The 16,721-nt window shown below is 40.0% G+C and overlaps 1 protein-coding gene across 1 annotated transcript; it reads left to right on the forward strand.

Annotated features, from left to right (window-relative positions):
• Window positions 1-391: 391 nt before the first annotated feature.
• LOC123995812 (ankyrin repeat and SOCS box protein 2-like) lies at window positions 392-15,415 on the forward strand. Its single transcript, XM_046299494.1, has 9 exons — window positions 392-552; window positions 1,677-1,991; window positions 2,281-2,450; window positions 2,584-2,739; window positions 8,480-8,725; window positions 9,169-9,340; window positions 9,436-10,033; window positions 10,120-10,273; window positions 14,102-15,415. The coding sequence occupies exons 2-9, from the start codon at window positions 1,696-1,698 to the stop codon at window positions 14,248-14,250; spliced, it is 1,941 nt and encodes a 646-aa protein (XP_046155450.1). The 5' UTR covers window positions 392-552; window positions 1,677-1,695; the 3' UTR covers window positions 14,251-15,415.
• Window positions 15,416-16,721: the final 1,306 nt, after the last annotated feature.

Here is a 16,721-nt window from a genome sequence, read left to right on the forward strand (position 1 = left end):
AAATGTTAAATCAAATATCTAAATATATGTTCTTAATTCCATTCCTTTACTTTTGTGTGTATTGTTAGATATTAGTTGTTAGATATTAGTTGTTAGATATTGCTGCACTGTTAGAGCTAGAAACACAAGCACTTCGCTACACCCGCAATAGCATCTGCTAAAAACATGTGACAAATATGATTTCATAATGTTTTTTTAGATAGATCCTTGGTATAACCTAAATAATACCCCCAAACACACACAGTCCCCCACCCCCCTCTAGGAACTTAGCTGTCAGCACAAACCATGACATATCTGAAGAAGGGCATCCCTATTCCGAGCAACACATGCAAACAAACTTTGTGGTCATAGGTCAGCTTGCCAAAACATGAAATCAAGACCCACTTTGGAATATATCATGAACATTGGAGCTGCTGCTTTTTCTTCATTCACATGGTGGACCACTCAGAGTAAAATACTTTTTCAAATCCTCATCACCTCTCGATAACTACAATCTAACAACTACTGGTCTACAGTTATAGTGTTTTGACTGCACACTGCCGACTCCAAAAGGTAGCGATAGCATGTCTGTACTTTTTATTTGATTTTAAACTTGACTAATGCTAATAACCATGTTTTAGTAAGCTGTATAAGGACTTAATGCATGCATATTTTCATTAATTGCAATTTACACTAAGTTTCCTTCAGCAAAATTACATTGGTAACCAGCTACTAAGTTATTGCTCAGATGTATATTATAACTGCACTCTCTCAAAACAATGGTCTAGAAAACAATGACTTCATTGAAAGAAATGGAAAATTACTTTTAAAATTGGATACTGGTATAGTTGCTGCAAAGAAATGACATCAAGAAATGTCATGAATTAACCCTAACCCTAACCATGTGGTTTGCAATCGACATTACAGTCTAAGATTTTCTGTCATTTCCATTTATGAATGGAATATGATGTAGGAATATGATATAATGAGATTGATACAGCTAATATATGTTACGTTATCATAACCAAAAACTAAAGATATACTGCTCCATTGTTTATGTTTATGTTGCCATAGGAGACTTTGTAAACAAATGATGTAAAGCTTCAAATCAATTTAAAGAAATATGCATTTTTCTCTCCCTTAAGCTTTTCACTTCAGTTCCCACTGTCTGTTTGAAATGGGTTCTATGATGTGCATATTTATGCTATATCCCAGCGTTAACACTTATCAAGAGCTTGGTGGCAAGTAGAATAAAGGTGTGTTAGTCCTAGACTAAAACAATACACTATATGCCCACAACACAACTCAAAGTTGTCTTGAATAACCTCTTTGACTTTAGTACATGTGCAGCCAATTTCAGCAACTACTTGTGCAGTCTTTCACATCTTGTTGACACACATGAGTATTACAGGCTAATTTAAAAAAATGGCAATTGATACCAACATTGAAGCTGAAATGTATATGCTATTACTTTAATATGGCGCCAATAAAATCTGAATCCTTAATGATCTCTAGTTTTGACTGAAGTCATATATTGGTTTTCATATAAAATATGTATTTTTTTTCCAATTTTTAGCAATTTTACTTTGACGTGCACATGCTGTTGGTGATTTTGGTTACGTACTGAATGCAGTTTTAAAAATGCAGTTACATCTTAGTGAGTTTCATTGTCGTGACTCTTGTATCCTTGCAACCAGATCGACCATATCTGGAGCAATGGTCACCCCTACAGGTTTTGATGACTACAGTCTTTACAGTGTCCTGTCCGATGAGGAGCTGATGAAGCTGGCCATCGATCGCAGCCTCATTGAGGACAACAACTCTATTGGGTCAATTCAATCATCACAATCTGTGGATCGACAACCCAATTACCAGCCAAACCAATTTACGACCCGTGTCAGGCTCCCCCCTGCAACAAGGCACATGTATGACTTTCCGCGAGCCAATCCAAACCCAGCCAACCCACATCCAAACCCATCACCTGCAAACCCTCCATCAGCAGAGCCTATTATGTGAGTCTGTCAACCCTTTAACTTATTTTGACAGTATGTATTCCAGAATGAATGAGTGTGAAAACAATTATTATTTTGATGAGCATTAAGTTGGTGCACAGGTGTATTATAATTCCAAAATGCCCAACTTAGAAATCCGATGGTGAGTATTGATACATTTCCCTAACAGGGACAGCAGTAATAAGGGTGTTCCACAAATGTGTGTCCTGATGCTGCTAATGTTTAGCAAGATCCACAATGACACTAAACTGAATGACAAATTTCCCCTTCCTCTTTGCCTATGCTTTAGAGATGCAAGACCTCTGGTGAATGTGATCAAGAATGGGGATTTAAAGGCTCTGAAAGAGATAGTGAAATGCAACCCAATGAGTCTCTTGGTACCAAATGAGGGAGGATGGATTTCTCTCCACGAAGCTGCATATTACGGTCAAATAGAATGCCTCAAGATTATATTAAGAGGTGAGAGTGAAATAAAGACAAGTGTAATTGATTTTATACACACAAGTCTTGAATCTCAGGCAGATCCTTTATCAGTACGTGCTGATTATTTTTCATTTTCTTGGGTCACAAAGTTCTGTTGTCGTTCCTATAGCCCATCCTGGTATGGTGAACACATGTGGTAGTTACAATCAGACCCCACTTCTTTTGGCTGCCGCCTTTCACCAAGTGAACTGTGTGGAGTGCCTTCTGGACAGAGGTGCCAATCCAGACATTGCCAATGAGAATGGAGAAACACCACTCTTCAAAGGTAAATAAATCCTACAGATGTTAGATCTTAACTTGATCACTCTTTTGTCAAGGAGAATTTCAAATGAGCCTCGCTAGTGGCTAAAAATAAGTAGTTCTCTTTCTCTCCATGTGGGGGCAGTCAAGTCATCGGAATCAGGGCTCGCTATCTTAAAATAATGTTCTCGTTTCCTCAAACAATTGTTGATGTGTATGGCTGCATTTCAGATACATTCAGATACAGATACAAAATGTATCTGAAATGCAGCCATACACATCAACAACTGTCAGTTTAATAACACAATATAGATATTGGCAAAGGTGCAAAGTACTTAAGTAAAAATACTTCCAAGTACTACTTCAGTAGTTTTGTGAGGTATCTGTACTTTACTTCACTACATTCCTAAATAAAATTATATACTTTTTACTCCTTACATTTTCCTGACACCCAGAAGTACTTCTTACATTTTGAATGCTTAGCAGGACAGGTAAATGGTCAAATTCACGCACTTATCAAGAGAACATCCCTGGTCATCCCTACTACCTGAGCTGTCGGACTGTGCCTCTGCCTATCCGTAATTTAAAAAACAAGAAAATGGTGCTGTCTGTTTTGCTTCATATAAGCAATTTGAAATTATTTCTACCTTTACTTTTACTTTTGATACTTAAGTATATTTACAACCAAATACTTTTGCTAAAGTAATATTTCACTGGGTGACTTTTACTTTTACTTGAGTCATTTTCTATTAAGGTATTTTTACTTTGACTCAAGTATGACAATTGGGTATTTTTCCAACACTGGATATTGTTCTCCACTAGGCTTTAACTTAGTGTGTCTAGTGTATCCCAAGGATTCGATTCCGGGCCAAGCTCTTCTGGTACTAATGATGCAATCCACCTATTGACTTAATGTAGTTACACATTTATATATATATATATATGTATGCCATTTAGCAGACGCTTTTATCCAAAGCGACTTACAGTCATGTGTGCATACATTCTACGTATGGGTGGTCCCGGGGATCGAACCCACTACCCTGGCGTTACAAGCGCCATGCTCTACCAACTGAGCTACACATTTCAAATATGGACAGTCCAGGGTTCATTTACCCCACATCTTGACAAGAAATAACCATACCAGACACTTATGAATAACATGAATAATCAAATAATAACAGTCAGTAGGGTAGGCTATACCAAGATTTGTTTCCAGTTAAACAAAGTGCCAGGTAAATACTATACTTCTATAGCAAGGTTTCCATCCAATTGGCTGCAGTTTCATGAAAGTATCCGCATGGAGAAAATATGCGCATTTCCCACCAGTGGTAGGTTTCCACCAAACGGACTTGTGCGTGATGACAAAGTGCGGACAAAATGTACCTTTTCACTTAAATTTTCATGTACCAAATCAAAATCTAATGTTCAATATGTTTACATTACATTTTCAACTCTACCTATAGTTTTTCTACAAACTGTTGCGTTAAATAGCAAATGTGCCTCCTCTGTTCTTGACACTTGAGCTCTAGTTAACCGCTGGCACATACAGTGCCGGTAATGTAATCTATCGTACATGATGAGATTATTATGGATGAGAGCGAGAATATTTTCAATTGTCAAACGGCAGTCAAGCATCGATCATCATGTCACCAGAATAAGACCCTCAATATTTATTAGAAAGGAGAATCAAGCTCATCGCCATGCACTTTCACCACCCTGTGAAGTTAATCATTATTTGTTTCATTTGTAGCCTAAGAAACTGCATGGTTTCCCAAGTCATAACAGGAGGTTCACACACCATATCATCATGTGACTTCAGAATTCTATGGCAGATTATTTAAGTGTCAGCCATTGTTGCCAGAATGACGCAATTTACTACAATCTGCCACCATCTACCACAAACGGTCGCAGCAAAAGCTCAAAAGAAAGAACCACTGTATGTTCAGATTAGAATAATTTGGTAAGCAACATCATTTGGTTTTCTTGCTGGGGAACATAACATAAATAATCCAAAAGTACAGATACTGTATCAATTGTGATAGTCAACTCAATCATCTTTTTCCTGCCAAGGTCATTTACCGGTCATGTCTAGATGGGATACAGATTTTGTCAAATTGAAATCAAAAGTGTATTATATTTGCATTTCAGCAAACTCTAAACCTTTTTCTATGCTTAAACTCATAACTTGCTACATTCATTCTCCCAACATGCTATGAAAAGTGAATTTGACAAAAGCTGTATCCCTTCTAGACAAAACCGGTTTTACCCTCCATCCTCCTTCTCTTCTGAACCTCTCCTTTTTTGAAGGGTATTACAGCGACAAGCTGTAAATAAAAACACACACATACACAAAAACCTGTGATTTCGAATACATGGCACAAAAAGCTTACTGAGATGACATTTAGGCACAGACAGACAGACAGACAGAGAGACATAGAGAGAGAGAGAGTGCAATGCGTGGGAGGATGCTGCATTGGACTGACCCGCTGATCTAGCTAACTTTAGCTAGCTACATGGTTGACTCTGCAGCTAGCTAGCTTAGCCAGCTTACCTATTGGCAACCTAATGTTTATTGCCAAACGAATTAGTTCGCTATTGCCACACACATCTGATTAGTCTGTTCACTCTTTACGCCACAGTTGGCTAGTTGGCTGACAAATATAGATCATATGGGGAGCTAAAACAGGAGATTTAACTTATTTTTCTCCCCAGTTGGTAGGTACAGTCTTATCCCCTCGCTGCAACTCCCGTACGGACTCTGGAGAGGCGAAGGTCTAGAGCCGTGCATCCTCTGAAACACAACCCCACAAAGCCGCACTGCTTCTTGACACAATGCCTGCTAAACCCGGAAGTCACCAATATGTTGGAGGAAACACCTTACAACCGTGTGCTACTGCACTCAGCAAGCTACAGGGTGACTGGACAAGGATATCCCTGCCAGGCAAACCCTCCCCTAAGCCAGACAACGCAGGGCCAACTGTGTGCCACCCCATGGGTCTCCCAGTCATGGCCAGTTGAGACAGAGCCTGGACTCAAACCAGGATCTCTAGTGACACTGTGATGCAGAGTCTTAGACCACTGCGCTACTCAGGAGGCCCCCAATGTGTACCTTTTTATGTGACATTCTCGTAGAACATCATTCCAAAATCATGAGCATTAAGATGGGAGTTGGTCACCCACTTTGCTGCCATAACAGCCCCACTCTTCCGGGAAGGATTTCCACTAGACGTTGGAACATTGCTATGGGGACTTGCTTTCATACAGCCATAAAGGTATTAGTGAGGTCGGACACTGATGTTGGGCGATTAGGCATGGCTCACAGTCAGCGTTCAATTAATCCCAAAGGTGTTTGATAGGGTTGAGGTTAGGGCCAGTCAAGTTCTTCCATACCGATCTCGATAAACCATTTCTGTATGGACTTCGCTTAGTGCACGGCTGAATTGTCATGCTGAAACAGGAAAGGGCCTTCCTCAAACTTCCAAAAAGTTGGAAGCACAAAATCATCTAGAATGTCATTGCATGCTGTAGCATTAAGATTTCCCTACACTGGAACTAAAGGGCCTTGCCCGAACCATGAAAAGCAGCCACAAACCATTATTTCTATTCCACCAAACGTTACAGTTGGCACTATGCATTGGTGCAGGTAGCTTTCTCATGGCATCCGCCAAACCCAGATTTGTCCATCAGACCACCAGATGGTGAAGTATGATTTCCACTACTGCAGAGTCCAATGGCGGAGAACTTTACACCACTCCAGCCGACACTTGGTATTGCGCATCTGATCTTAAGCTTGTGTGCTGCTTCTTGGCCATGGAAACCCATTTCATAAAGATCCTGACAGACAGTTCTTATGTTGACATTGTTTCCAGAGGCAGTTTGGAACTCGGTAGTGAGTGTTGCAACCGAGGACAGAATGTTTAGGTGCTCCTGTTCTGTGAGCTTGTGTGGCCTACCACTTTGCAGCTGAGCCGTTGCTGCTACTAGACGTTTCCACATCACAATAACAGCACTTACAGTTGACTCGGGCATCTCGAGCAGGGCAGGAATTTGACAAACTGACTTGTTGGAAAGGGAGCATCCTATGACGGTGCCACATTTCAAGTCACTGAGCTCTTCAGTAAGGCCATTCTACTGCCAATGTTGGACCATGGAAATTGTATGGCTGTGTATGTGATTTTTACAGCGGTCAGCAATGGGTGTGACTGAAATAGCCGAATCCACTCATTTGTCCACATACTTTGTGTATATAGTGTATCTTCGAAATGCTTATCTTACTCCAGAAATATATCATATTACAAAGGCAGAAGGTCATTAAAGTGCAGTTTATCTTTGATCACTGATCTGGCTAAGAACCAAAGAACAAGAAATCCTCAGGAGTGAAGACTAGGGATGTGCAGTTCGCGAACAATTCTTACTTTTTGAATGACTCTTTTTACTGACAAGAGTCACAATTAATTTTTTTCCAAGTTACTTGTTCATTTTAGTCTGCTGGCTGCAATGAATTCTACAGTAGGATTAATACGTGCTCCTCCAGCTCAGCAGCTACAGAGATGTGCTCCAACCAGTAACTGTCTATCATGTACACGACAGGAAATAGATGTTTAGAACTGATAATTGATCACATGGTGCAAGAACGAATGCTATTCATTTATTGAATGTTACTTGATGGACACAGCTTTTCGTACAACCAAAACACATTCAGCCTGCCTCTGCTCAAAACTCGAACTTGAGAACTAATTGTTTGGGGGCTGCTGCAGGTCGCTAACAATATTGTGCTAATCTCTCTCGCGGCATCAAGCAGTTGCCTTCCAGCTCAATCTGAATTCTCCCGCTGCTCTAACGTCCGTGGATGGAGCATAGCATTTGGGGCGGAGCACGGAGTTAGGGTAGCCAGGCAAGCCGAGCAGTGTCATTACGCCAAGAGTGGTTCACAATCTAGTCCGGTTGTGGCCGCAACTAGACCTCGTTTCAAAGGTATCAATAGACAGCACCAATAACAAGCCCCATATGGTGAGCGAGAGAGTTGTAGAATCATGATTCTTTCGAGTTTGAAGTTCATAATTCACCGGTAGGGGGTCCTGCGTGCTCTGGGCATTAGAAATTACTTGAGTAAGAGTATAAGTACAGCCCATAGAGAATAACTAGAAAAGTACTAGTTTCTCCAAAAATTCAAAGGTTAGTAGTGAGCCAGATTTGAACCCATTCCTACTTTGACATATGTATGCCATGGTCACTGGCTGTACCTGCTGGACCACACAGGCACTGAGACAACCAAACATTTAGTCTGACTATTGGTTGCCTTCAACATATAATAAAATAATTTATATAAAAAATATTATCCCAAAAGAAAAATACATCTACCCATACAAATATTGACAATTTATTATAATCCACATAAGAATTCACACGAGACACGCAGCCTCCTATATAGGCTACTTGACTGACGCCCAGTGGACCTGCAGACTAATTTATTGTATAGCCTACAAACACCGATTCCAGCTGCCCTCTGGCGGCGGTTAAAAATATGAATTATACATGCAAATCCTCCTGCTGCAGGATTATTTTCCTCCTGCGACGAAATGGGTCATGTTAAGATCTGACATCTGTAGGTGTTAGCTCTTGGGGCTAAGACAAGTCTCCAGGTCTCAAGCTAGGTTACTGGTCATACTGGTGAAGTCCACCACTGTTACACAATCAGCTTATGTTTTATAAACAGCAATATCCAACAACAATTACCTGTGTTGTTTGTCACAATGCGTTTTCAGCTTGCGAGAAGCCCAATGTGGAGATTGTAGACCACCTCCTGAAGTATGGAGCCTCAGTACACAAGGCTTGTGTTCAGGGTGTGACACCTCTCCATGAAGCAGCCGGGCATGCTAACGTGGAAATTTGCCAGATGTTGTTGGAGGCCGGCGCCAAGCTTAATGCAGTCAATAATTACAGGATGGAACCTTTCTATATGGCAACACAGAATGGGGGATTGGATGTGTTGCACTTCTTGATTAGAAAAGGTGAGTCGTTTTCAAATTTTCACATGCCAGTTTCAAGATAATTTTTAATTGATTGTTTTAAAGATGCAGTCTAGGATCGTAAGCACAACAAGTTCATAACATATTGGCCCTGAACTCTACTTTAATGTCCAAGCCCTTGTTGATGGGTTTCCTTACATCTTGTAGAAAGTATTATGTTCTTTACAATGGCATGAATATAATTGAAAATAACCATTAAGCATGCAGACCATCTGTTGCTGGTGATGTACATCTACCCATACAGATATTGACAATTTATTATAATCCACATAAGAATTCACACGAGACACGCAGACACGCAGCCTATATAGGCTACTTGACTGACGCCCAGTGGACCTGCAGACTAATTTATTGTATAGCCTACAAACACCGATTCCTTCATTTCGACATTGTATAAATGTTGTGTATGTTCTTGTATATTGTAGGTGCTGATATAAACTGCCAGACAAGGAAGGGGGAAACACCTCTGTTTGAGGCAAGTAAGAATGGTTACAAGGAAGTTGTGGAACTACTTCTATCTCATAAAGCAGATGCTAACCGAACAACGAAGTCTGGCCTCCTGCCTCTTCATATTGCTGTCCAGAAAGGTCATTTTGAGTGAGTGCAATTAATTGATTGATTGGTTAATTTAAAGTTTCTCTTCAAGCCAAACATTTCCCTTTCAATTTGATCCCTGTGCTTCCCTTCTGTAGCATTGTGTCCATGCTGATCCCTGCCACCAGCATGGTCAAAGTTCAACGCAGTGGCATCAGTCCCCTCCACCTGGCTGCCGAGCACAACCGGGACTGGATTCTGGAGATCCTTATCGAGGCAGGCTATGACGTCAATTTCCAGCTCGCAGAAGACCGATCCAAAATGTATGAGGACCATCGCAGCACAGCACTCTACTTTGCAGTCTCCAACAGCAACCTAGAGGCGGCTGAAATGCTTCTGGATGCAGGTGCTAACCCCAACCTTGATATGTTAAACCCTCTTCTTGTTGCTGTGAGGCAGGGTTACATGGAAATGATCACCGCTCTGGTGGAGCATGGAGCTAACATGAATGCGTCCATCCCCACACACCCCTGCTCCTTCCCGGCAGTGGTCATGCTCGGTATGAAGTATCTGCACATCCTGAACTATCTGAAGTATCTGATGTCCAATGGCTGTGATGCCCTTTCCTGTTTTGATTGCACATATGGCAGCAAGCCACACCCACCCCTGAAAATTTCAAGAAGGGTCAGCATCTTTGGCGAAACTTTGCGCTACGTTATTGATGAGGACGAAGCACGACACAACACTTGCGTCCAGGTAGGTTGGGTTTATGTGCAATGTAGATGTTTTCCAATTCCATTTCGGGTTGTTCTTTGAATCCAATTTGAACCCTTAATTTTCAGTTCTGTGAGGCAATCTCCGATCCGACAATTAGCCGCTGGGCAGGACCCATCATAGATGTGCTCCTGGATTACGTTGGCCATGTGAAACTCTGCTCCCGGCTGATTGAGAACCTGGATAGCTACAGTGACTGGGCAGGGATCAAGGTGAAAGCAAGTAAGTGAGCTTACACCATAGAGTTACACAATATACCGAAACTTCAGTTCTCAATATTAGAACATGAAAAATGGGTACTAGAATTTTTGTTACTTTTGTTGCTACTGTCAAACTGTAGCATACAAGCCAATGTACCCATTACATTGTGAGCGCACCGTGCCTGCTCCACTTAGGCTGCACTAGGAGTCTGAGCAGCATCATGTCAGCTCCTCATTCATACTGCACACTTGAATGATGCAACATGGCAAGTAGAAATATTTAAACGGTTCATTGCTGTTTGCAAAGCAATGTCCATACAGGCTAGAACACTTTACAATGCAAGAAGATTCCGGTAGCTTTCAGATTTGTAGATTAACTTTCCTTGCCAGCTTAAAGCCAACATGAATTTACTACCCCTAGTACTGATAATACGGAAAATCTGGGGGGTGCATGCGAACATAAAGAACAAACAACTGTTCATGATTCGAATCGGTCACAAAGATGCAGGCACACTCAGATCAAGAATTTTAAGCATTCTGAGTTTTGATCATTGCTGTGAATGCAATATAAGTGGGTAAATGCTCATTTACAAAATAAAAGGGTGCGTAAACACTATTGCAGAAATTATAAGGTGCATAAATGGCATTTATGTGTGTTTCACCTCTACTACATTTCTGATTGTGTCATGGTCATCTAGAAATGTTGTCTAGATCCTGGTTTGTCCCAAGGACGTCTTCCCCATGGGTGATTTTAGGATGCTCTCGGGACATTCTGTCTTGGTCCCCTAGAGATTTTTGTCTAGTTCCAGGGTTGTTCCGAGGACATCACCTGATGGTCCCAAAGAAAAGTGCAAAGATGCATGAGAAAGCTCTCGTCATGAGCTGTTCGGCCATTACAGAAAACCACATACCAGATTTTTAAAACGTCTTAGGGATAACACCCATTTTTTCAATTTTTGCCTAAAATGACACACCAAATCGAACTACCTGTAGCTCAGGCCCTAAAGCAAGGATTTGCATATTCTTGGTACTATTTGAAAGGAAACAGTTTGTGGAAATGTGAATTGAATGTAGGAGAATATAACAGAATAGATCTGGTAGAAGATAATACAAAGAAAAAGACAAACGTTTATTTTCTACCACCATCTTTGAAATGCAAGGTCCCAGTTCTAGCCATGGTTGTAATTCCAATGGTGTCCACAAGATGGAAGCAGTGTATATGCAAAGTTTCCGAAAGATAACTTGAAGTATGAGCGTTCTCCATGACATTTAGTGTGAAGTCACCCAGGTACATTTGGGCAAATCGTGAAGCAGACCTTTGCATTTATATTACATTTTTCTGAAAGAATATCATCAAATCTGTATACTTGGACTTTGATTTAGCTTTTCCAGTATTAGTAGCCATATTATAAGTTCAACATGTGCAAAACAACCAGTTTTCATAACTTCATAACTCTGAATATTCTAATAATTTTTGTCCAAAATGAAAAGGCATGCTGTCGTACAAAGTTAGTAGCTACATTTTACGACAGATACATGGTTTCCGGATACTCCCGTAAAGACCAGCACATTGGCTATCTAGCTAGCACCGATTGGTGCTTATTTGACAAAGTTAGAGTCATTCAAGTGAAGACCGCCCACGTCATCGGCGTGCCATGAAGGCGTCGCTCTCTGACCAAATATGGTGTCCTATAGGATATAGTACACCCCTAATGATATAGAGAAGTCTGGTTATGTTCTAGGATCTACATACGAACGCGATTTGACTGGTTGAAACAACGTTTATGGTGAGATTTCCACAGATTCCTTTCTTTGCAAATTGAACGAGTAGAAATACAAAATCGATCATGCATGATGTATGGACCTTTTTAGGATATGAAAAAGGATTTTATCTAACCAAACGACACTTCGTGTTATCTCTGGGACGCTTTGGATGATAAATCAGATCAAAATTTCAGAATGTAAGTATACATTTCACCTTCAGAGGTGAACGTATCAAACCTATCACGATGAACAAAATGTTTTGTTGTTAGGAGTTCTCCTCAAACAATAGCATGGCATTTTTTCACAGTAATAGCTACTGTAAATTGGACAGTCCAGTTATATTAACAAGAGTTTGTTGTTTCTCCCAAATCTAGGATCTTGACACAAGGCGCTGCATGATTTACAACTGCCCGTTGATGGGACGCCGATCCCTATTAACAGGGTCATTAGCAATAGGAAAAAAAATGAATTTCTTGCTCAACATCAGGGCGTCAGATAAGAATGAGACTACCTCGTCCATAAAGTGACCATTAGACTTGCCAACTTTCAGACTGAATAAGCTTGTAGATGCAACAGTTTTGATAAAATGTATAATTTATTGCTCTCGTGTGCTCAATAAAAACGAATGGGGTGATACTATTTTGCTGCATTTTGAACAATGCTAACATACTTTTAACAGAGTTCTGTCTAAAACCGGGCCCAGCAACTTGGTTGCTCAACAACACAACTGGCAGCCTGTAACTACTGTAGATGTTGTTGGTATGTTGGTATTCAAGCTGAGTTTAATCAACAAATGCGTACAGATAATTGGTCCGACATAAAAAAAAATGGGTTGGTTGTTATTAGTTATTCTTGTCATTATAAACCAACTTTGAAATATGCATTTTTCAGTCATTGAGTCTATGGCCAAATTTCAACTGCGCACACATTATCAATGAAGAAAGCATTATATCAGAATGATATGCTTTTAAGCCTCATAATATAGGAAAGAGGAGCAGGATTGTAGTGCTGCCAGAGCGTGGGGGAGCAGTGTACCCTCACTTTTTTCAATTTGAGATTACACAGAGCTGGTAAAACTATTTCTGTAACATTTATTCTGATAAATCCTTAATACATTCTATTTAATTACCACAATTTCCATGAATATCGATAAATAGCCTATGTAATGTAAAGCACTCTAGGTAAATGGTGGTTTCTTCCCTGTCTTCTCTCTGGTGGTGTCGAGAATGATGAACTATAGGTGTGTACTGCGATGGTCGGTCATAGGCTTGACCACTTTGGCCAATCAGAACATTGAAAAATGATAACCAGCAGTTCCTATCCAGCCTGGGTGGCAGGTAACCTTGTGGTTAAGAGCATTGAACTGGTAACCGAAGGGTAGCTGGTTTGAATCCCCCGAGCTGACTAGATGAAAAAATCTATGGATGAGCCTTTGAGCAAGGCACTTAACCCTAATTTTTCCTGCAAGTCGCTCTGGATAAGCACGTCTGCTAAATGACTACAATGCAAATATAAAAACATAAGAAGCCGCCTGTTCAAAACCACAAGCATTTAAAGGTGCAACTGACGAGCAGTCCAAGCCCACATACACCTGACAAGTCAGGCAAACATCCTGCAGAGAGTGCTAACTAGTCAAATGTAAATCCTGAAAAGGTCCTGAAATGGTCCTTAGTGATGACCTGGTAACTTTCAGGGAACTACACAAAGGTCCCCAGAGAAGGTTGCCTTGGGACCATCATGCAACATCCCCTTGACCATCATAAAACGTCCCCTTGTGGTCATTGAATGGCCCATGGATAACATCCTATCAGAACCAAGTAGGAACCTTTTCGAAACGTTCCCTACTGGGACCTGCGACCAAACCGGAACCTGTGCTGAACGTGTTCTTAGTGTCCCAAAGTTAATGTCATGTTTTAATATTCCTAGAACGTTCTCAGAACGTCAGTGGGATAACATCTTGTCAAAACTCTTAAAGGGACCTATTGAGAACATAGCCAAATGTCCTTAGATGGTCCCCTGTTTGCTGGGATACTACAGTACTATAGTTTTTTTTCATGTTGGTTAATAAGCAACTTTGCACTTTCAGTGCCACCACATTCACTGATGCAGTTGTGCAGACTGAAGATCCATCAGCAGGTTGGAATCCCCAGACTGAGGCACATCGACACCCTGCCGCTCCCACCAAGACTAATCAAGTTCCTCAACTATGAAAAGGTACATTTCCAGGATGTCTAGGAATTTATTTTTGTTTTGTTGACTCTAAGTCCACAGATTCCGTGACTTGTTTTCAATAAATGCGATTGTTTTGCATATTGTAAGTCAGTTGAGATGAAGGGGGAATGTTTCTTTGCACAGTTGTGTACTGCATAATAGGCTTGATTTGATATTACAATGGCAGGAGTAACATTTGAATGAATCTATTGTAAATGATGTGTAAATGTAACTATTTACTTACTAATTCCTATTCGATTATCAACAAAATAGGCAAACAAATAATGCATGACTGGCTACTGCTAGCCTGAAGAAAAATTGTGTGACTTGCTTCAGCTGGTCAAAAGTATTGTTATAGTAGTCAAAGAAGAAACTCTGAGACTGTCCATCTAAACAGTGTGACAGGATTATTGCTTTAGCAAATGTTGGTTACAGACATAACAATGTTGAATTAATGTTTATGTAAGATTTGATTTGTCACTTTACATTAAGTTAACTTTTAATCCAAGATCTAATTGGAGAGGTAAGTTTACTCAAGTAAACAGCAACTGACAAATTCGTTGTTTTCTATTTTTGTTTTGTTGACTCTAAGTCCACAGATTCCGTGACTTGTTTTCAATGAATGTGATTGTTTTTTATATTGTAAGTCAGTTGAGATGAAGGGGGAATGTATCTTTGCACAGTTGTGTACTGCATAATAGGCTTGATTTGATATTACAATGGCAGGAGTAACATTCAAATGAATCTATTGTAAATTATGGGTAAATGTATGTACTTGTAGGTATTTGGGTTTGGTTAGCAATAGCAACTCTGACTCTTATTGCTTACTAAGTTCATTGTTTACCCTGCACAGTGAGATTTTATTTGACTAAAGTACAGTGAAGTTGCCTGTATCAGAAAATAAACCACAGCTTGGAATGCTTCTCAGGCAATCAGATTGTTTGGCCAGAACTATCCATTATATAGTTGAATATAGTGATTTCAGTACTGCATTGTGTACAAATGTCTGTTGTTGCCACAGGTGGGTGGAATTATTTAAGTGTTTAATGTTTTTAAAAAGTTCATTTTTCTATGAATATTGCAGATTTATTAACAGACTCATGTAATGCTAATGATATCATCAGTACTTGCTTGCAGTAGAGCCATACAATGTCAAACACTGTATAAATAAAGTCTTAAAGGAAAACGATATTCATTAGTCCATTGTTGATACAGTCTCAAAATGTTTTGCATGTCAGCAGTCAAGTTGTTAAGACATTGTACTTCCAGGAAGCAATATTGCACCGGCCACATCATTATGTTGATGCAGAAAGGTCAGATGACATAAAAATGTAGCTCTTTGACCACGCACAACAGTGGAAGTTTGGCATAGAAAAAGGAGACATTAGCATAACAATATGGTGATGGATCTTTGATATGAACGGTTTGATGTGTTTGCATTCGAGAAGTCAAAGAAATGATCCTGATAGCTGAAAGTGCACTATTTACTTACTTAGTCCCATTCGATTATCAATGAAATACATATAATGCATGGCTGGCTACTGCTGCCTGCATTTGAGCCTATTCCAGACACCGATTTAGGTCATTCACTTGCCCCATATATTTGTCATTCAGTTTTTTACTGATCTGTCGCTTTGTAAAAATGTGCATGGGTTTAGCTCAGGTCATAATGACAAAGACATTGGGGGAAATGAGAGGGAGGGGAGTGATGCTTGCTCAAATCCAATAATGACAGGGAGCGTAACATGCACCACATACATTTCTTTACAGACAGCCAAACTAGCCAATTTAGTTATTTAGATTGCACAGCGCAGCACAGATTTAGTGACAGAGAGATGCGTCCTGGCAGCTGAAAATGACTTCATCCTGATCAAGTATAATTACAAAAAATGTGTCGTACCGTAAACATATTTGAAAAATTGTCAATTTCCGTTACCATGCTCGTTTTGTCTGAGTACTCAGCACACCCCTACTAGAAAGGGGAATTTTGACCATGCACAACCGGGGAAGTTTGGCATGGAAATAAGGATGCATAAGCATAAAAATATGATGGTGAATCTTTGATATTTGATATTTGAATGTGTCTGCATTCGAGAAGTCAAAGAAATGATCCCCACAGCTGAAAGTGCACTATTTACTTACTAATTCCTATTCGATTATCAACAAAATAGGCAAACAAATAATGCATGACTGGCTACTGCTAGCCTGAAGAAAAATTGTGTGACTTGCTTCAGCTGGTTAAAAGTATTGTTATAGAAGTCAAAGAAGAAACTCTGAGACTGTCCATCTAAACAGTGTGACAGGATTATTGCTTTAGCAAATGTTGGTTACAGACATAACAATGTTGAATTAATGTTTATGTAAGATTTGTTTTGTCACTTAAGTTGTTAGGGGGCAGTATTTTCATTTTTGGAAAAAAAAGGTTCCCGTTTTAAACGGGATATTTTGTCAGGACAAGATGCTAGAATATGCATATAATTAGTATATGTATGTAT

This window comes from Oncorhynchus gorbuscha, linkage group LG14, assembly GCF_021184085.1.
Source record: "Oncorhynchus gorbuscha isolate QuinsamMale2020 ecotype Even-year linkage group LG14, OgorEven_v1.0, whole genome shotgun sequence".
In the NCBI taxonomy this organism is placed as follows: Eukaryota; Metazoa; Chordata; class Actinopteri; order Salmoniformes; family Salmonidae; genus Oncorhynchus; species Oncorhynchus gorbuscha.

What these genes read in the sequence shown, in the direction of transcription:
- LOC123995812 (XM_046299494.1), top strand. Translation starts at nt 1,696, where the DNA reads ATGGTCACCCCTACAGGTTTTGATGACTACAGTCTTTACAGTGTCCTG. An exon ending in AGAAACACCACTCTTCAAAG is followed by an intron (nt 2,740 to 8,479) that starts GTAAATAAATCC and finishes ATGCGTTTTCAG; the next exon opens with CTTGCGAGAAGCCCAATGTG. An exon ending in GACACAACACTTGCGTCCAG is followed by an intron (nt 10,034 to 10,119) that starts GTAGGTTGGGTT and finishes CTTAATTTTCAG; the next exon opens with TTCTGTGAGGCAATCTCCGA.